Below are 21297 nucleotides of genomic sequence, written 5' to 3'. Positions count from 1 at the left end.
GTCGCAGAGGGAGCACAGAGCTCAGAAGCAGCTGAGCCCTCCCCCAGCCAGAAGCCCTCTGGAGAGAAGGTACTCCTACCCCCTTCCACCTGCCCGTCCCCTCCTCTCTCCAGAGGGCCTCATGGGGGACCTCTCCTGGCCAGTCTTGGCAGGGGGAGTTCTCAAGGGAGACAGGTGACAGCAGCGGGACCCCAGAGGAGGCTCCACCCACTTCAGTCAGCTTCCTGCCCAATCTGCTAACTAGCTTCTCCCCAACATCCTGAGGCAGCCCTGGGAAAGAAGTCCTAGAACAGGGGTGTCCAAACTTTTTTCAGCGTTTTTCACCAAGGGCCATATACGGTAAAATACACAAACAGCCGGGCCACTCACTCGAGGTGAAGTGCGTATTGCCTCACCTGCTTTATTTAAGTAAACTAAATATATTTTGGGAATTTGCTGCGAGCCCATTAACAACGGATTGCGGGCCGCAGTTGGCCCGCGGGCCGCAGCTTGGACGCCCCTGTCCTAGAAGAAAGGGCCCTGGAAGTCACAGAGACAAGACGGACTCCTCACGCTCCAGCCTTGAACAAAGCAGTTTGAGAGATGACATTCCAATGAGTCACTGATTCGATGATTGATTCAGTTATAGTCACATAATTGTACCCATGAGGGAAGAGAAACACCAGGTCCCCACCTGACCTGGGCCCTGTGACTTCTCCACCAGGAGATGGAGGAAAACGGGGACCACCACTGCCTTGTTCAACCTGTGTCTGGCAGATGGACACAGGTGACAGGACACATCTGGACTCCACAGATGCCTCAGTCAGCAATCCCTAGACTGCAAGCTCCGTGAGGCATGATGTTTTGGGTCTGTTTTGTTCTTTGATGAATTCCCAGTACCTAAAAGAGTAGGCACTTAGTAAGTGCTTAGTAAATAATTGTTGAATAAGTGAATCCATGAATAAATCAATGAATGCAACAATGAGTTGCTGTAAGAGAAGTGCCCTGCGGGCTTGGTGATGTTTGCTTGTGTTCTTTAATAAACTCCCAGTGCCTTGAATAGAGCCTTGGCACATAAGAGAAGCCAAGTAAATGTATGTGAGAGAACATGTATGTGACCGTATGAGTGCATCAATCATCGAATCAATGACTCGCTAGAATGTAATCTCTCTGGAAGGCAAGGAGGTCCATTTTCTTTGTTTAAAGCTACATTCTCAGTGCCTGGAGCATAGTAGATGTTCAATGAATCAGTGAATGAATGAATGAATGAATGATGAATGAATGAACCAACTAACAAATGAGCAAGGCACCAGCTCTCAGTGCAAAGACCATAGACCAAAAAGAACAAAACACAAAGGGGGCACCCTGCCCCTGGCCACCACTCAATGCCTCATGGTTTTTTAAATAATTTGTCGATTGTTTTAATGGTTGAGGCAGTAATACTTGGATCATGAAACTGCAATATACAGAGAGGTGAAATAAATAGCTTATATATATATAATATATATAATATAGCTGGTTTTAAAATATTCCCTTATCATTGGTGTGCTAGGTCACGTGAGTCACGGAAGGTCGATAGCAGCATCCTCCAGAACTGCGAGCAATGCAGGGTCACCATGATTGGACGAGGCCGTCTGTCGTCGGAGGTCGAGGCGCCGAGAATTCCAAGGGGCACGCCTTCCCTGCGCGGTGTCTCAGGACAGCTTGCAGCAGACAATAAATAAATGACTGCAAACCAGAGAGCGATTTTTGTTGGAGTTTGGGGCAGGGACAGGGGCTTGGGAAAGAGGGGGAGTTTGTTGGGGGTGGGGGTGGGGTGGGTACTACTTTCTCTTTGTTTTTGTTTTGTTTTGTTTTTTTTGCATTTTTTTTTTTTTGTTTTTTTTTTCTTTTGCTTTCAGAACCTTTGGGAAAAAGGACTTTGGTTTCTTAGAGTGTCGTTTTCCTCATTCAAGTCCTCCTCTGGGGACAAGTTTAGAGTTGTCTGTTCCAAGAGAGAGACAAGCACCTGTGCGTTGACAACAGTCCCTTTGCGTGAGGCTTTTGTCATTGGGGGTTTCAAGTCAACAATAAAATCCTTATCGTTCCCCTTCCCCCAAGAGTTTTGGTTCAGTTTTTGTCTTCTTTTAAACACAATGTACAAAAATAGAACTTCTTCCTTATTTTTCATGTAAAAATATTCCTCTGATGCAGTTCTCTGTGAGTGTGAGTGTGGGCCAGAGCCACCTGGGGGGGGGGGCACGGTGGGGAGGCCTAGCCGGGGTGCGTGGGGCGGATCCGCCGAGACCTCTTGGTCACTGTCGTGTACTTGAAGGGCTTCTGCAGCTCTGCCTGCCCCTTGGGGTAGCGCTTCATGAAGTGCACATCCTGCTGGTTCTCCCGGGTCTTGGGGCCCTTCCTCGGCCGTCCCTTCTTGGTGAAGCCCACGTACCAGCCGGAGTACTTGGCTGACATCAGGGCTGTGTAGTTGTTCTCCAGGACCTTCTCGATGAACACACACTCCTTACTGGTGCCATCAGGCTGTAGGGGAAGAGATCGGAAGGAGTAAGAAGGGGAAGGGCAGGTGCCAGGGGCACAGATACATGGGCAGGTGGCCAAGGTTTGGGGCAACAGAGTAGCGAGGGCCTGACCCAAACTTTGGCCTCAGCAATTTCACTTCCTGGATCTGTGGAGTAGACTTGTCCTATTGGCCCCTACATCCTTCCCTGACGACCAGTGAGGTAACAGATTCCCATATCATTCCGAAACTCATCCCTTCCCCATGCTCCACCCTGTAACCAGCGGCTTCCACCTCAACGCTACTAGAACAAGAGACCCAGACCTAGCCAATCATAACATCATTTCCGGCGATTGGTTCAGGGCTGGACATGTGGCCTGAGCCATCCAATCAGTGCTCTTCAAGACCTTTGTGTAAGTGATGCATAAAACCATAGGCCAATTTAAACTTGGGGAATATGTATGGCTGAAGTGAATGCAGCCCTGTTACCACCACGAGGGGAAATATTGTCTGACAACAAAGCCAGCAGGGAGAAAGCAAAGCCAAGAGTAAGAGGATAACAGAAACCAAATCCTCGTCACATCCTTTAGCTTCTGGGCCGAGCTGCAGCTGAAGCTCCAGTTACCTCACTGTCACGTGGGCCAATAGTAGCTCATTTCCTGTAATCCAGTTGAGATTGTGTTCTATCACAAAAGAAAGGAAGTCCAAAAGATGTGCACAAATTTAACATGAAGTCAGCTGCTCAACTCCACTGTTATATAGTTAAATATAGATCACACTTAAGGTGCATTTAATGTTTGGTGTGAAGAGGGGTGAGAGCCTCCCCAAAATAAGAGTTAAAGCATGGCCAAACTCCAAAGCTGGTGCCCTTGCTTCTGAGAGTCAAGTCTCCAGAGCAGATTCATGAACTCCTTGGAAAACAATGCCAGCCAAGGAGCACGAGATTCAGACTCAGAAGCTGAATCAACTAGAATGCTTCCTGGTCTGACCTCAGGTGAGCTAATTCCACTCTCTAAACCTCGGATTCCTTGCCTTACCAAACAGGGACAAGGACCCCTGCATCATAGAAATGTGATGAGGAATGATGTTTGTAAGTGAGCCTGGCACACAGTAGTAACTTGCTGAATTATTTCTGAAGACCAGGTGGTTCGGACAGTCTGGCTTCTTTCCTTGGATCTGATCTAGACAAAAGGTGGTTGGGAGGCAGGCTTTGAATCTCCTCCCTGAGACAGCTGAATTGCTTGATGTGGAAGAGTGAGAAACACACAAAGTTGGAAGGCCTGAATTAGGAGCACTCGAGTTTCCAACTAACATCTCCAAATTTAGGCCGGGCCCACTCCTCGTTCCGGGCAGATGACCAGCCAAGTTGGAAGCCCAGCAGTCTGGCTGTGCGTAGAGACTGAGGTGCGAGTTCCAGCCTTTTGTTTGAAGTGGAAAACGGGCTGGAGCTTCCAGGAACGTTCACCTTTGAGCAGAGGGCAAGCTTGGGCTCTGCAGACAAAGTGCTGAACTTTGCAGAAAGGGACAGGCAGGGTAAGAAAACATTCTCTGGAGGATGAGATCTTTCGAGGAGGCTGCAGAACAAGCAGAGGTGGGGATGGGAGGACGGTCTGGGAGACATGGGCAAGGTGAGCAGAAAGGGAAGGCAGAGCATATGTGTAATGGGGGTAGAAGGGAGTGGTCTCTGGACTCTGGGTTCCCCATGGATAATTCTGGAACCTACCTATCCAACCTGCCTCCAGGTCCCTTGGCCGGTCTTGATGGAACAGTTAGAGCAAATGGAACAAAGGCCACACCATGCTGCTTCCCCACCCAGAATACCTGTCTGGAAAACTGCTTTCATCCTTCAAGGCTCAGTTCAGTAACTACCTCCTCTAGGAAGCCTTCCCTGACTGCCATCTGTCTCCCTGGCTATTTCCTCTCTTCCTTCAAGATTCCATTCAAGAGTCAAGCATTATTGGGCTCACATACTCCATCATCTGGACTCCCTTGGCAGCCATTCCTCCTCTCATCCCCAAACAGAGCAATTCCGTATGTGCCTGCCTCCTCATCAGCCCAAGAGCGGCAGGAGGTCAGGGCTGCTCCTCAGTTGCTCTCAGGGCTCAGCACAGATCTTTACCCAAGACAGCAGTGCCCAGAGCATTTGTGGTTCAATGGATGCGAGTTCTGCTGGGATAGAAATGGTGGGGGTGACACAGGAAAGGGTTTTCCTCTAAAATAAAATAGACTCTGCCTCCTGGGTCCCTTACTAATGTCCCAGAGACAGTCATGACCTAGGAGAGGCCCGTCCTGGGGACGTCCTGAGAAGGCGACAGAGCGAGCAGAAGGCTGGAGCTCTCTGCCTGGCCCACTTGGTCTCCCTACTCATTCATCCACTCATTCATTCAGCATTTATTCATAGCCAACCACAGGCCAGACATTTCCACATCCATTATTTCACTTAATCCTCTTCACTCACCAAGGTAGACTCTACCTGGTAGAAGAAAACAGAGTTCAAAGAGGCAAAGGGCTTGGCCAAGGTCATGGAGCTCGTAAGTAGCAGAGCCAGGATTTGAACCTGTCACCGAATTTGAATTTGCCATCGAAGCTCGCTTCTCCTCTGTCCAGTTCCAGACACACCCACAAGGAGAAAGGGTACAGCAGAAGGGGCACTGCCCATGAGAACACCTCCCCTCCCCAGGCCCACACAGCCACATCAGCATGAAGCAAGGTCTTGGATATGCTCATCCACACCTGGCTTTACTATTGGATTGGGGAGCTGGGCCTCGGGATGAAACTCCCAACACCTCAGAGCTCAGGAGCTCCTGGGAGGAGTCGTGGGGCCTACGGTGGTCATGAGTTCCTACGAGGAACTCAGACACAGAGGAAAAGATGCCAGCGCAGGCCACCCCTGAGCCTGACCCTCACCTCTGCTCCCGACGACCTCTGTGACCCTGCTAGCCCCTGCAGAGATTTAAAAATACCTGCGGCTGGGGCTAACCCTGAGCCACGCAGACTCAAGGCTGAGGCAAGGCAGATAGATGATCAGTATTTAGAGAGTAAGGGACTCTCCATCCCAAGCACTCAGTGATTTACAATTTGATCCTCTCTCCTTCCTTCTTGCCAAACTAGAGTCCTGTTGCTTCTACTTGATGTGAAGACTGAATCCTGATGACATCACTTGGCCCCTGGATCCAGTCTTGTGTGAAACTAGAATGACCCCTGGACATTTTCAGTTACATAGGCAAAAACATTCCTTTTTTTGCTTAAGGCATTTTGAGTTGGGTTTCAGTTGCTTACAACCAAAGCAGTCTTCACAAAGATGTGGTGGGGGGCAGGGAAACCCCCCTGCTCTGAAAGGGTCTGGGGCCCTCTGCTGCCCCGGGGGACTCACCAGTGAGCACACAAGAGGGAGCAGGTGAGGGAAAAACCCATCTGAGTTGAGTCTCCAGAGATGGGGAAAAAATGCATAGGACACAGTGCTCCACGCTCAACAACTATTTATGGAATGAAAGGGAGCAATGCCTCCTGGGCCAGATGGCTGTGTGGGGGACTCTGCTGGACAGGTGGAGGGGTGTAGGGTGAAGAGTAGACCCCGATTCCAAGGAGGTTGGCGTTCAGCTTGGGGGCAAGGCCCAGGCTGATCATTTACCTTATTGTACCTTGTTGGGGGTGGGGAATGACCCCAGTTTCGTTTAAGCCGTGTTTTTGATTTCCTGATCCCCCCACTCTTACCCCTCTTCCTCTGTGCCATACCCCAGTGGCTGGGGAGAGTGTGACAGGCCAGGAACCTGAGCCAGAGTATTGTTGCTTGTTAATAATAAGGGGACCACTCGCCTCTGTTAATTGAGCACCTACTTTTGCAGGAGCCCCTCCCCGAGGGGAGGCTGCCTGAGCAGGCAGGGGCACAGAGCACAGCTTTGGCACATGGTTGGTCCAATGCGGCGGGCGCGGGGGTGGGGTAGCTCTAGCCAAGGGCCTGGAGCACCTGAAAAGGCTCTGTTGAAGGAGTGACATAATGACCTGGCTTCAAAGCGGAAGGGAACTAACATTTAAGTCCCTCTACGTGCCAACATGATCATTCCCATTTTACAGGTGAGGACACTGAGGCACAGCGAGGTCTGGGCACTGATGTGTATAATTCTGGTTGTAGGTTAAGGTCAATCCTCAGAAAGCAGGAACCATATTTCTATTTCTTTGGTGCCCTTGCAGCCCTTTGGGCAGGTACACAGAGCACAGATAGAAGGATCCAGAATCAGCCCTCAATGAGTTCCCACTGATGTAGGCCCAAAGACGGCCAGTGATGACCTACGTGAGCAGACCAGCAACAGAGGGCTGTGTGAGGGGCCCGGGCCTTCCAGGTGGGGATACCCACTGAGGGCTCAGGGAGGCTGCTGAAGGATGAGCCAGGACTCAGGGCCAATGGGCGAAGGAAGGGCAGTCCTGGCAGAGGGTACAGCAGATACAAAGCCTCCAGGGAACCGAGGTTGGCAGTGCCATGTGTCTGTGGCATAAAGAAGGTGAGGGCAGGGTCATGAGGCCAGGGAGCCTCCCTCAAGTAGTGTGGCCTTTCCCCGGGTAGGTGCTAAGGACCCAGGGACTGGTTCTCAGCCGGGCTGGGGGTGGAGGGCAAGGGAGACCTGATCACTTTTGCCATTTAGAAAGCTGAGGGTGGGCAGTGGGGCCAGGCCTGGAGTGGAGCCTCAGGCTGGGAACTCACTCATGCCCTGAGCAGCTGGGGCAACGGTTCCTGAAGGTGCGAGGCCAGAACAGAGGCAGCACCTAGGGAAGGAGGGCAGCCCAGGGCCTAGGGCCTACTGGCCAGGGAGTCTCTCAAGAACAGAAACCCAAGGACCTAAGGCTTCCAGCTGTAGGAGCCAGAGAAAGTGAGGGGCGCTGGGCTGGGAAGAGGCCAACAAGGGGACTTGCCCTGGGCAAGTCGGGACAGGTGGATTTGGGGGTGCCCTTGGAGGCCCCCAGGCTAGCCCAGAAGACAGAAGCCTGGAAGGGGGTTGGGGGGAGCTGCACCAAGGGGGCGGGCCTCCCTGGGCTGTGCCTCACCTCGCCTTGCCGCCAGCTGAACCGTCCCCAATATTAATGACGGGAGAGAGGGCGAGGGGGCAGAAATCGGAGCCGGCTCCTGTGGAAGCAGTGACTCAGCGGCCAGGCCAGTCGGCGGGCTCAGGGCGGCCGGCGGCGGGGAGCGGCCCGAGGGGACGGGGCTGCTCTTTTAACCCCAGGACAGCCCTCCTGGGGTCAAGATGCCGGGAACCGCACAGACGAGAGGGAGGGGCCGGCAGGCACTGGGCACAGCGGGCTGCCGCGTGCCCCTCCTTTAAAGAGGTGGGGGGAGGCCGAGCTTACAACTGCAAGCAGGTTGGGCCTGGGAGGCAGCCCAGCCGGGCAGGAGAACAAAGTGCCTGACGCGGGGCGGCCGCGCCGCCACAGGAAACGCACGGCCAGGCCAGGGGACCCGCGCCCGCCCGCCTGCCCGCCGCCCCTGCCCCAGACCCCTCGCCGGCTGCGGAAAGTGAATCACTAATTAAAACCACTCGTCATCCCACTATGTGATTACTATTATTTTGCTCTTTGAGAAGCTGCAGTTGGTGTGGGCAGCATGACTGGAATCTTTGCCTTCCAAACTGGGCTTTGCCTCCGGCCCAGCTCTAGTGTGGGACCTGGGACAAGTGCCCTGGTGTGGCCACACCTCGGCGTCCACATCTGTGAAATGGGGATGGTAGTGGTACCCACCTCCTGGGATTATTTGGGGGCATTTTTGCTCAGTGGCTGGCAGAAAGTAGGTGCTCAATTAACGGAGGCGAGTGGTCCCCTTTTATTAACTAGCAACAATACTCTGGCTCAGGTCCCTGGCCTGTCACACTCTCCCCAGCCACTGGGGTATGGCACAGGGGAAGAGGGATAAGAGTGGGGGATCAGGAAATCAAAAACATGGCTTAAATGAAACTGGGGTCATTCCCCACCCCCAACAAGGTATAATAAGGTAAATGATCAGCCTGGGCCTTGCCCCCAAGACGAATGCCAACCTCCTTGGAATCGGGGTCTACTCTTCACTCCACACCCCCTCCACCTGTCCAGCAGAGACCCCCACTATCCAAGTTGGATATGGGGGTGAGGAGGGGCCCTGCAGAGAGAAGGGGACACAGGCATGATCCAACATAGAGCTACTGCCAGTAACACCCTTCGCTGGAACACCCAGAGGAAGCAAGTGCGTGAATTTCACCAACAGGCACACCCAGGAAAAAGGGGGGACACTGAGAAGCAGCATCAGTGGGGGCTCAGAGCCCCTGGCACGTGGGTCCAACCCACCGCCCCCCCACCCCTGCCCTAATTTGTTACATGCAGCTCTCTTGCCCATTCCAAAGTAATAAAATCTTCCTGAAATACTAGAACCATGAGGCCAAGCGCTGACGAGCCCGCCAGGTTCTGGAGGCACTGCCGCTCACACTGAAAACGCCTGGCGATTGTTAAAACAGTGCTGCAGCCCAGCCCTCGGCCTGCTGCTTCCCTGTTCCCAGACATGAGGCACACGCAGGCCAGGAGCCCCAAAGCCCCCAGAGGGGTCTCCCACTACTGAGCCAGCCAGAGCTTCACATCCACCGAGAGAGATCAGGGCCCTGTATAATCCCCAAAGCCACTGTCTTGGATACCTCAGCCTGGCAGGCTGCAGGGAGCGGGAAAAGGGACAGAGGAGAAGGGGGCAAAAGGAAGAGATTACAGTGGGATTCACACACACACCCTCACTGGGCCTGTTTTCCATCTGGGGCTGACAAGGCCCTGGGCACACTGTGCCAGCTCCCCAGCGCTGCCAGAAGGGACCCGCCCAAGTTCCCCGGAATTCCAGAACATCACTCACCTTCCCCACGAGCTTGCCTTTCCGGTTCATACACAGGTAGAATTCTGTCTCCTTCCCCTTGATCCGGACTTGACTACCGAAGGTGTCTGTCTCCACTAGGAGCTGGGCTTCGAAAGGCAGAAAGAGGACAAGACATTCTTTTTTTTACCAGGGCAATGGCTTGATCTAAAGACTCGGCGACATGATCTCTGTCACTGTCCCTGGACTCCCACTGCCCCAAAATCAGGCATGGGGGAGGCCTCTGCAGGTCCCATTAGATTACTCTGCCCCCCCAGGCAAGGAGAGGAAAGCTGTTGCCACCTGTTTCCCACCCCCAGCCTCTCTGGACTCCACTTGGGACCCAGATGGCTCCGGGGAGCATTCTGCCCCTTGTGGCTAAACACCAGTGTGGCCTTCTCCTGCCCTCATCACCCACCTTCCCCAGCCCCTACTCCTTTCCCCAAAGCAGGACAGACAGCCATGTAGGTAACCTCAGAGAACTAACGGTCTCTGGAATAAGGGACAGAGACATATGTAGGTGAGGTCACATGGACACATACATGCTCATGCACGCAAGCACACACGTGTACACATGCACACATACAGCCTGCCTTGGGGGGCATCTAGGGTCAGAGGCCCTTCCTCCAGGGCCAACGTCTGCAGCCTCTGCTTGTGCCCCAACCTCCAAAGGTGTGGACCTTTGCCACGGGAAGTGGGGAAGGCCCTGGGAGGAGAGGTTCAGGCCCCTGGGGAAGGGAGGCCATCATCAGGATATTTCACTTTCCTCAATCAAGGTCACCAAGGCTGAAAGGTCACTAACTCCCAAGAGCCCAGAAGTCCCATCAGGACCCAATACCCCCTGGTCCTGGATAGGAAACCTCACACTAAACCATCCGTCGTCCCTCAGGATGGGGGTGTCCACAGCTGATCTTCTAAAGCCCTGACATCAAATGAGCAAAGGTGACTGTCCCTTGACTAGGCATGCTGTGTCCAGACCCCTCCCTGTCCCTCTGCCAGTCCACATTTCCTCCCCAGTAGGGTACTGTGTGACTTCAGTAGGCCATGTGCACTCTGAGCCCACGCTCTCCTCTCTGGTCTCGAATCCCCACGCCCGGCCAACCCCTCCTCCCTCCCCTGCCTTCTTTGCCTATAGTCCCCTCCCCCATTCCTCCCTCCCACCCCCGACCCTTTGCTTCCTTCCCAGCACCTGCCCCTCCCTCACCCACAAAATTTTAATTTCAGTGACAAGGGACTTGCTTCTCCATAACAAAAATCATAGCCCTAAATACAGTATCCTTGGAGCCACAAAGAGCGGACCTCAGTGCCCCTAAAATACACTAGGTATGATTTTAATAAAAAAATTTTAAAATATATACCCTGGTGCCCTGCTGTGAAAATTAAAACCATCTGGAATGCAGGATTTCCAATAATTAATCTAGCCCTCCTTTGACACCACTACTAATTAAAATATGATACCCCACCTTTCCAAGGAAAAAAAGAAGAATTTACATAAAATTTAAAGATCTAACAAGAATTTCGTAATTCTAGAAACAAGGGGGAGGGAACATTCTTCTCTCCACCTTCCCCCATCCCTAGTAAACACTGAGTCAAGAATATTAACCAACCTTGAAATAGGGGGTTACAAGCTCCATCCTCCCTGCTCCCCTTAATTCAAACGACTTATAACTCTCCCTGGAAGCTCAGTCCCTGGGAGCCCAGGGCCAAACATCCCAGCAGCTCTGGGGCTTGCTCTCTGCCTCCCGTCACAGCTCAGGCCCCACTGGAATGGAACTGTGGGGGTCAGGAGGGTCTCCAACACCAGGAGCTTCTGAAGAAGGAAGCGTGTGAGGGAAAGTAAGAGCTTTGGAGTACACAGATCTGGCTTGAATCCCTGGCCCCACTTCCTAACCGTATGACCTTGGGCCTCAGTTTCCTCACTTATAAAATGGGGGTAATCATCCATAATCTAATCGTTATTGTTTTAAAAATCAGATGTGTGTAAAAGGGCGGAGGTGAAGCAAAACTTACCTCGCCGAGGGGTGCCCTCTGACCTGAACTTTCTCAGCACCCCCAGCTGCAGGCACCACACACCTCAGAAAAGACCTTGGCCTGGGACTTACGAGGTCTGATTGCATTTCTGACATTGCCGCCCTGGGTTGTGTGACCTCCACACCCCACAGGGAGCCTCAGTTTCCTTACCTATGCAAGGGACAGGGCTGGGGGATATGTGACCCTTTTCTGATTCTCTCTGAGATTGGGGGCGGAGGCTAGGACAGGGTTAGGAATGGAAGGTTGTGGGAAGGAGGTGAAGCCACAGGGCTGGGGCCCAAGCAATCGCAAGTGACTCCAAGGGGACACTGCTCTGTCTGCCCCTCCCCGGCACATGCCCGAGCCTCTGTCCTCAGAACAGCTCTTACTATGCACCCGATCTGGCTCCCACGTGAGCCCACTGAAGTCACACATCCCCACAACCTTGGGTGTCTTTGTCCCCATTTTACAGTGTAGGAAAATGAGGTTCAGAGAAGCAACATGGCTGGAGGGGCTGACATCAGGTCTGCCTGCCTCTTTCTGCTGGGGCCTGAGCTCCAGGGGAGGACCCCCAGCTCGGGGAAGACATGTCTCAAAGCACAACCCTCCACGACTCATCAGCCACAGCCCACCACAGGAAGCCCTGGCCTTTGCCTGAGCCACCCAAAGGGCCTGGGGCTGAGGCTGGACTGCACCTCCACCCCCACAAGCCTGGCCGCCCCCACTCCAGCGTGGGAAGGGTCTGCTCTGGCTGCTGTGCCAGGGGAGCCAGAAGTCTGTTCTCCCCCGACCGCAGCAAGCCATGGAGTGACCTAGACTCCACTCAGTGCATGACATAATGAGGAGGGAGCCGGGCCAGAATTATGTAAAGTCTTTGGGGAGTAATAGCAGCAGCAATTCTCAGAATGAGAGAGAAAGAGAGACAGACAGAGAGACAGACAGAGAGACACAGAGACAGAGAGACCCCACCCCAGACTCCCCTTGCAGCCTGCCTGGTCTTCAGCAGGATGCTACTGCCACGCCCATAAACTATGACCCAAGCCCCCAAGATGTAGCTCAGAGCTGGACACCTCACCTCTGCTCAGCTCAATTCCCCGGACCAGGCAGGAGGAGGTGATGCCATTATCACACTCCACTCCTCCTCAGACTTCCACCCCAACCAGGTGTCCCCCTCCAGTCTTCACAATTCAGCAGCCCCCTACCTCTGTCATTCTACCTCACCAGTCTCCTCTCTACACATCAGCCAGAGAGATCCTTTAAAAATATAAAATTAATTACCTCGCTTCCCTGCTAAAAGCCTTCTAGGGATCTCTAACCCACTAAAAATCCAGATTCTTTATAGGAGCCCAAAAGAGGCACGTGATCTGCTGCCTGCTGACAGTCCCCACCTCCCACCCTCACCCACAGCTTTCCAGCCAACCTGTCTCCTTGCTGTTCCTCTTACACACCAAGTACACTAGTGCCTCAGGGCCTTTGCACTTGCTATTCCCTCTCCCTACAGAGTGCTTTGCCCAGAGCTTCCCCTAGTAGCTTCTCATCTCCTGGGTTGCCATTCAAATGTCACCTCCTCAGAGAAGCCCTCCTGGCCACGCCATCCAATGCCATACCAGCCTCCCCCATCTAGCACCACCCATCCATCCCCTGCTCCATGGTCCTCAGAGCTCTTCTCCAAATTGGCTTCTTTGCTGCCTATTGTATTGCCTGTCTCTATTCACCAGAAGGTAAGCTCCATGAGGCAGGGCCTGACCTAGCTTATTCACCACTGTGATTTCCAGCAGTAGCCCACACCTGACTCACAGTAAATGACCAATCAGTAAATTTTTCCAGCACAAATGGCCTCTTGAGGGAGGTGTGAGTAATACTACTTAGGAGTTAAAGGAAACAAGAGTCAGGAAGATGAAGGGGTTTGCCCAAAGGCACACAGCTGATCAAAGCAGGGCAGAAGTTCAAACCCAGTCTGATTCTACAATCAATGCCCTTAGCCACTCTGCTCTTCCTTGGTCACTCCTAGAACTCTGAGCTCCCAACCACCGAACCCCAGCCTCAGTCGCATATTCTGACTTGTAACAAAGGGAAAAATCCTGTTCCTCTCTGGGCCAGGACTCGATGACCTCCAAGGCCTATTTCAGCTCCTCTCCTCTAGGAAGTATCAATAACTTACGTTTATTTAGAGCACATGATGAGCTGGGCACTGTTCTAACTACCTTATATGCATTATCTCCCTTAATCCTTACCACAATCCCACGAGGCTAGAACCATTATCATCCCCATTTTACAGGTGAGAAAACTGAGGCCCAAAGTCACACAGTGATACAGAGTTAAGACTCAAACAGGCTAACCGAGAAGTCTTGGTCCTAGCCTGTCTACCCCACTTCTCACTTATCCCCTACACCAAGCCCTTTTCTGGGGGAATGAATGAGTGAACACCAAAGGCAGGCAGGGAAGGTCTTCGCTTTGACATTACTTTCTTGGGGCAGAGGTCTAAGGGTGAAGAAGCAGAGGCAAAGGTCGGCGCCCACCCCTCCCAGCTCGACTTCCAAATCACCTTGACAGAGGAGGGGTCCCTAGGGTCGCTCTGAGAAAGACACCTTTGAGCTGATACTGGGAGATGGGAGCACCCAAGGCTTACACCACAGCCAGACAGGCGGAAACGGCTTCAGATCTGGTCAAGGGAAGAAAAGGCTACATGAACCCTAGGAGGAGTGAGTGTAAAATGGGGGACTCCACAACCCAGCTCCTCTGAAAGGAAAGCCCACAGAGATGGTCTCACCAGGCCCAGCACACAGCAGGAGCCCAGCACCTGCCGGTGGCTGGGGTCCAGGAGCTCAAAGGACCCTTCTCTAGCATCCAGAGAGGAAAGAAGAAAAGAGAAGAAAGAGGAGAAGAAGAAGGAACTGGCAAGAAAGCCCTTTCTATAAAAAAAACACATGCTATCTTTTTGTTTCCGCCTCCCTGTTTCTCTTAAATGCATGGAGTAACAATGATAACTTAAAAAAATAACAGCTAATTCTTATTTGAGCATTTACCCTCAGCCAGGCACTGTGCTTAGAGTCTGAACGTCGAATGTCTCACTAGCTCCTCACAACAACACTATGAAGTAGGCACTATTATGCCCATTTTACAGATGAATAAACCGAGGCACTGTGCAGTTAAGTTATTTGCCAGAGTCACATAGCTGGGCCAGGATTTGAACACAGGCAGAGTAACTCCAGAGCTAGTCTGAAACAGACCAAGATTCAGACAGTGGCAGGCAGAGTTGGACAAGACATGTGGCAGGCCAGCGATGGCAGAGAACAGAGAAGTGACATTGATTGATGGATAGATTGGCTGATTTCAGTGTTATTTCCTAACGGGGCCTCCCAGGGAGAGATACAAGGCCTCACTTTGAAAACTTTGGTTTGAAGGGTAGGAAACAGCAAGGAAAGATACAGGAAGCAGCCAGACAACCAGAGGGACACGTACAAAGAGAGACACAGGGGACAGGACTCGGAAAAAGGGAGCCAAGAACACAAAACTGGAGAATGGGTTACTTCCCCCCACTCCCATCCCCACCCCCCAGCCTCAGGGCAAACCCCCCAAGACCTGTGAATGCACTGGGGGAGCTTGGAGCCAGTGAGAGGCTGGGCAGAGCACCCCCGCCCCCACCTGAGACCCGCATGGGGTGGCCAGCAGCTGGCTGGCCGTTACAATTCCAGTGCTGACAGTGCTGTTGGCCACTGTCCAGGCATCATCCTCTAGCGAGGAAATGTCCTTGCCACAAAGGCGTTAGGAGGTCATACGGATTCTGTACTCCCTTCCTCCCCTCTTAAGGTGGACCAGGTGGAGAGGAAGGGAGGGGGTGGGGTCGGGGAGAAGGAATCCTTTATGGAGCTGTTTCAGCATCACCATTCCTTCTCTCTCTCTTCTCTCTCTCTCTCTCTCTCTCTCTCTCTCTCACACACACACACACACACACACACACACACACACACACACACACACACGTTATGGCCTTTCTCCACAAGTGCCCACGGTTCCCCTTCTAAAGTCCCCGAGGAGGTTGGCAGGCCACGTGGGCTCGCCGGAAAGGAAGAGGGAAAGAATCAATAGGATTGATCGGGAGCTATATTTAATCCTAGCTGTAGCTCTAGTGTGGCCATTTCTGCTGCAGAGTCAGTGAGGTGTGGGTGGCCACTCCTCACTGGGGACAGAAGTTGTGGGACGTGAGCACAGAGGGCAGGGGGTTAGACTGAGAAATGTGCCTTCCCAGCTGGGAGAGCCCCTGGGGGAAGCTGGGTCTGCTGCACAATAAGTGGCTGGCTGGCTGGGAGGGTGGAAGGGAGGATGGTCGAGGAGGACAGAAGAGGAGGAGAGAGGAAGCCCTGGAGGACCTACAGTGCTGAGCACTTGCCCAGGCGGTGCGATGCCAACCGGCCACACTCCCGGACGTGAACCTGGGCCATCCGTGCATCCTGGTCACCCATGCATTCGGTGGCTCAAGCACATATTGAGCACCTGTTTATGGCTGGCTCTGTGATAGGGAAACAGCAACGAATAAAACACAGAGCAGCCCCTACGCTCAAGAAGTCTGCATTGTAACAGGAGAGACGGAGAGCACATAATTAAATACATGATAGGATGTCAGATAGCGCTGAGTGTTGAGGAAGAGAAACAGAGCTGTGACGCGACAGAGATGGGAACTCTCTGATAAGGGACAAATGAACCGAAGCCATGAAGCTATCTGGGCGAAGAGCATTCTCAGCTTAGGGGACAGCTGGCACAAAGGCCCTTCACCAGGAACACGCCTGGCAAGATCGGGGGACAGCGGGAAGGCCCACGGGGCTGGAGCAGAGTGAGCAAGGACAGGGCAGTAGAGTCTGAGGTTGGAGCGGCCAGCAGGAGCCAAGCCACCACTGGACTTGGATTTCATTCTAAGTGACAGAAGAGCCTTTGGGAGCAGTGATGCAGTCTCATATTTGGACTGCTTTATGGAGAATGGACTCGGCGGTCAGACTCAGAGAGTAGGGTTCTCTGCCGCCTCAGCCACACCCCCAGCCCAAAGGACCCTGCTCCGTGCCCAAACAGCCCTCCAACAGGTACCAGAATGAGGGACATGGGGACAAGAGACTCCCACTGTCATCATAACACAGAAAAAGCCCAGGCACACCCCACGTACGTGCCTGTGGGAGCCACACAAGTTGGCCCCTGATTCTGCTTTGAGTTACCCCATCATTATTTTATTCATTCATCCTTTAAGGTCAGGGCGGGGGGCTTGTACTGGACATGGGGACACGCAGAAAGGTCACTGCTTTCCAGCTTATATTCTTGGAGGGGCGTGATTGGGGGGCGGGGGGGCTCAGGAAGGCAGCCCAGCAGGGCAGACCGACTCCCCATGACCCCGAGCAGCCAGCGGACACACAGCTGAAATCACGGACTCATGCATGCTGAGCGCTAGGAAGCTGAGAGTGCTAACTCCACACCCCGTACCCCACATGCCGGCCCCATTATAGCGAGGAAACCCAGGTACCGGGAGGGAATGGGCACGGCCCACAGTCACACAGGAAGTTAGGGGCTGACTCTGAGGAAGGAACGAGGCTCTGGCCGGGGAGCTCCTTGAGGGCCGGGACCAGCTGTGTCTTACTCACTGTACCCCCAGTGCTCAGTAACTCTGTGACAAGTGAGTGAACTAAGAGGAGACCAGGCCACACCCAACGGGAGGGTCCAAAGATCCTTCCTCACCTGGCCTGAGACAGCAGCCAGAACACGGCCAGCCTGACCCTACTTGTTTGTGGTCATGGAGAAGCCTCTTCTACCTGCAGCACACATGCCAGGGCTCACGGATGGGAGAGAGATAGAGTCCCTTCTGGAAGACCCAGGAATCAGCTCCTGAGAAGGGGACAGCCCCCCTCTGTCCCCATACGACTGTGATGAGTACTAGTATTCTTGTTTTAACAGTCATCGACTCTTTGGCCTTAAGGTATTCTCTCATTTCAATTACCCCACTTCACAGAAGAGAAAATGGGACGAGGCTAACTTAAGCCTGTGGGCTCGAACTCGTAAGCGGTGGAGCCGAGACTCCAATCTCAACCAGCCCCTGAGCCTACACGCTCAACTCCTCAACGAGGCCACCTCCCTGGCCAACACAGCCCTCCAGTGGCCTGTTCGGGGGCTGTCTGGGCACTGCCAGTCCTGGGAGGTTGGCCTATTGCAAAACCTGGGGTTTTTAAACTGTCTTTCTTTTTTATAATCAAATAGAGAAGCCCTTGTTTTCAAATGAAAGCAGGCAGGAATATCTAATCATAAGGCTTATAAAAGCAGAGTTGCGCCCCGCATACCACCCCCCCAATGCCAGGGCCCTCACCCCTCCCTGAGTGCAGGCTCAGCTGGCCCCAGGCTTCTAAGACTCAAGTCCTGTCACCCACAGCACTGCTTCCTGCAGCCTGGAGGGGCTGCCCCCTCCGGTCCTGGGCCTAAGTGCATCAACCTCGGAGGCAGGTGGAGTGGGGCCTTCTCCTCCTCCTTAGCAGATGAAGAAACTGAGCCCAGGGCTACACGTGCTTGCCCCAAGCTCCATGGGCTGCTCAGTGGCCAAGCGGCAACTGGAACCTGGTGTCCTGCCTCCTAGTCCAGTGCTATTTCTTTGAGGTAGCAGCTCCTGCAGGGCAGAGGTGACCAGGACCAAGCGCTGGGAGAGACTGGACTAATGCGATAATCCCAGGTGGCCAGGGTGGCCACGCCCCCTTCTTCCCCACCCCGCCAGGTGTCCCACTACCTAAGCCCCAGCCCCCTGGCCAGCATACCTCTCCCTCCACAGCCCAGTCTGAAGCTAAGAAAAGCCCTCGCTCCTGGAGCAGTCCACGCTCAGGGCCCTCAGAGGGCTCCAGGACAGCTTTAGGGGGTCACTAGGAGACCCTCTTGCAGAACAGCCTGGTGGGGAAGGCCTGCTGCCTGACATCTGAGCACATTTCACCAGGCTGCTCACCGCCATAAAGCAGGTCGAGAGCCTCTGGGCAGGGCACCCAGACAAAGGGGGGCCTGCACCCTGTGCCCGTCCACATAGCCTAGCGCCTCAGGAAGCCGTGGAATATGAGATTCTCAGTGTTTTACAGACTCGAACCTGAGATTCCAAGTGTTTGTGGGGATTCCAGATTCCAGGTGTTTGTTTATACTTGGTGTTTGCTCAAATGCCCAGACTGCACTCTGTATGTGAATAAGAGTCTCAGATGGCATCACTCTACCAGCTGGACTGAGCCCTGAGAAGGAGGGAGCAGGTCCTTGGACCCTCCTGAGCCCCCTGACCAGGGACTTCCAGCCGCCCCTCCCCCACGGGCCCCTGATGCAGCCCCGTCCTCCTCACCCGGCTTGGCCACATAAATCACCCTCCCAATAATATTTGTATTGATTATCTAGATTGGAAGCCTCAGTTGGCTCCATTGTCTCACTTGCTCTCCCAGGGCTCACAGATGGGGTCCTGTCCCCTCATCTGGGTTTCTAATGTGACATTTAAATGGAGCACCTCGGCACCAGCGAAGCCGCATGCCGCCCTGGGTGTTGGGGGGTTGGAGGAGTGATAAACATATTCCTTGAGAGAGAATTATTAAATCTAGGGTCTGTGGAGCTGGAGGAGAAGCCACGATGGGCTAGTCCCTGGACAGACCCTCAGGACTACCTGGACCCTCACCAGAAAGGCAGGGCTCAGGCCCCACCCGGCCCCACCTAATCAACATCAGCATTTTAACAAGAGCCCTCGGTGAGTCCCATGCACGTTCATGTTTAAGAAGCACTGCTCTCGTCTAACCCGGTATTGTCCAGAAGGGAAACTGAGGCCCAGAGAAGGCAAGGCTTGCCTGAGGACACACAGCAGGTGAGATCCCCTGAGTCTCTCTCTAGTTCAGGCAGAGGAAACGAGAGAACAAGTGGCTTCTAGAGAGTGGAGCCCGCCCTTTGCCCGGGCTCCTCTTCCTCCTGAGACCCTGCCTCCTGTCTCAGGGTGTGGACAGATGGTTCAGACCAGAGTCTGACCCCCCTGTACTCTCTCAGCCTGGAGGGGCTAGCAAGGGGGACTCCCCAGGAGGGCACCTCCCTCCCACCCGGGCCAGCCAGCTGCCCCTTCCCTGGCAGCAACTGGACAGCAGATCCCAGGGAAAAGCACCACCTGGGTCTGCCCAGCACAGCCAGACGTCCAAGGGGGGGGCACACAGAAGGACAGAGGCCCCAAAGAGGCTGCCAGCAGAGGGCCTGGGAGAGTGGGGATGACGGGCAGAGAGCTGTGAGCCAGGGAAGGAGGCAGAAAGAAGGACAGAGATAGTGGGGAGCCGGGAGACAGAGAGAGGGACAGAAACAAAGAGGGGGAAGGATGAGAGCCAGGAAGGAAGGAGGACAGAGAGAAGAAGAGGCCTCAATGAAAGGAGAAACAGCCAGACTGAGAGCGGAGGGGAAAGATGGAAGAAGGGAAGGGGAGGCAGTAAAGAGTGATGGGGCAGGAGAAGGGAGGGGAGGCAGCTGGCCTGGAGAAGCAAGCGGGAGCTGGGGTGGCCCAGCCCTGCCTGGCCGGCCTGGCCCAGCCCCCAGTGACAGTGCAGCTGCCACACTTGGGCCCTACCATGAGGTCAGTCCTGCCCTGGGGCTGAGGGAAAATAAATGGTGTCCAAGATAAAAGGGCCAAGAAATTATTTGTCTTGTTGTCACATCTTGACTGCAGTGAGCAGGGGCCAGCGGGCAGGCGGGGCATCATCCCAGAAAAACCTGGGCTAGAAGCTCACAGCACACAGGCGGGACCCAGCCCCAGCCCCGAGCCTGGGCCACCCACAGCCCCAGCTGCCTCCAGCCACCGCCCTCCTCTGCCCTGGCTCAAGGCTCCTCAGCCACCTCCCAGAACCTGGCCTGAGAAGGCAGGAATGGTGGGGGCGTGATCAGTGTGTGCTCAGCATCTCTCCCCAAATCCCCTCCAAGCCCTGGGAAGGCAGAGTCCTGTCTATTTCGCTCACTACTAAGGGTCTTTGTGGGCTGGGGGCTTAGGGAGAGAGGCAGGTGATAGTTCCCAAACATCCCAGAGGAGGAGGGCAATTCCAGGGTCAAGGGCAGGTCAAGGGGACCGTGGCCCAAGATGCTGTCCCCATGCCTCACAGGTGCACAAGCTGAAGCTCCCAGTGTACACACACACACACACACACACGCACATACACATGCACACACACGTGAACACACAATCGCACATGCTCACAGGTAAACACACTCACACACCATGCCGATTCTCTCCACCACCACCAACATCCAGAAAGCGCTACCCAGAGGCTCCCACCCCTCTGAGCATCTGAACCTGGGTCTGGTGAAGCTGTGCCATGGGGAACAGGCACCTGCTTTAGGTTGTCCCCAAGCAAGCCACTGATAGCCATAACAACCGCCATTTATGGGGCATCGTTTATCAGGAAAAGCACTTTTGATTCATATCTTCAGTCAGTACTCCCAACAAGGCTCTCAGGGATGCACCACGGCATCCCCCTTTCACAGATGAGGAAACTGAGGCCCAGGAGGATGTGTACGCTGGGGGAGGAAGGGATTGGCACCTACCATACTTGTCCCCGTCCTCGCCACGGGCACTGATCCTGCGGCCCAAGACCTGGATGTGCTTCCCACTTGTCCGGCTGTAGAGCTGGTACAGCCGCAGCTGCTTACGGCTCACATCGTCCCGAGCCCGCGTCTGGTTCTCCACATGGATGCGGAAGTCCATGTTCTCCTCGGCCACCAGCACCTGGTCAGAGAAAGGGGTGACAGTGAGCCCCCCTGAAAGTCCTGGTGCCCCTGAGGACCAGAGCCACATTCTCAACAGAGACCCAGGGCTTCCTGCCAGCTCTGGGCCAGGCCTCAGCACACACTCATAGTTGTCCCATTAACACCCCCATTTCACAGATGAGACAACTGAGGCTCAGAGAGGTGAGGCAAGTTGCCCGAGGTGGCCCAGCCAGGAAGTGACAAAGATAAG

At 54.1% G+C, this 21297-nt stretch overlaps 1 protein-coding gene across 1 annotated transcript in view; it reads right to left on the bottom strand.

The window, feature by feature from the left end:
- Positions 1 to 1873: 1873 nt before the first annotated feature.
- The window catches only part of FGF18 (fibroblast growth factor 18), a 34035-nt gene continuing 14611 nt past the window's right edge, over positions 1874 to 21297 (bottom strand). The window contains exons 3-5 of the mRNA XM_033096439.1: positions 20886 to 21066; positions 9330 to 9436; positions 1874 to 2499 (exon numbers count right to left, since the gene is read on the bottom strand). Of these exons, the coding sequence (XP_032952330.1) occupies positions 2233 to 2499; positions 9330 to 9436; positions 20886 to 21066 (555 nt within the window). The 3' untranslated portion in view covers positions 1874 to 2232. The remainder of the gene's footprint in view (positions 2500 to 9329; positions 9437 to 20885; positions 21067 to 21297) is intronic.

The sequence above is a fragment of the Rhinolophus ferrumequinum genome, chromosome 24, assembly GCF_004115265.2.
Source record: "Rhinolophus ferrumequinum isolate MPI-CBG mRhiFer1 chromosome 24, mRhiFer1_v1.p, whole genome shotgun sequence".
In the NCBI taxonomy this organism is placed as follows: Eukaryota; Metazoa; Chordata; class Mammalia; order Chiroptera; family Rhinolophidae; genus Rhinolophus; species Rhinolophus ferrumequinum.
This window is presented reverse-complemented; position numbering and strand designations above follow the sequence as displayed.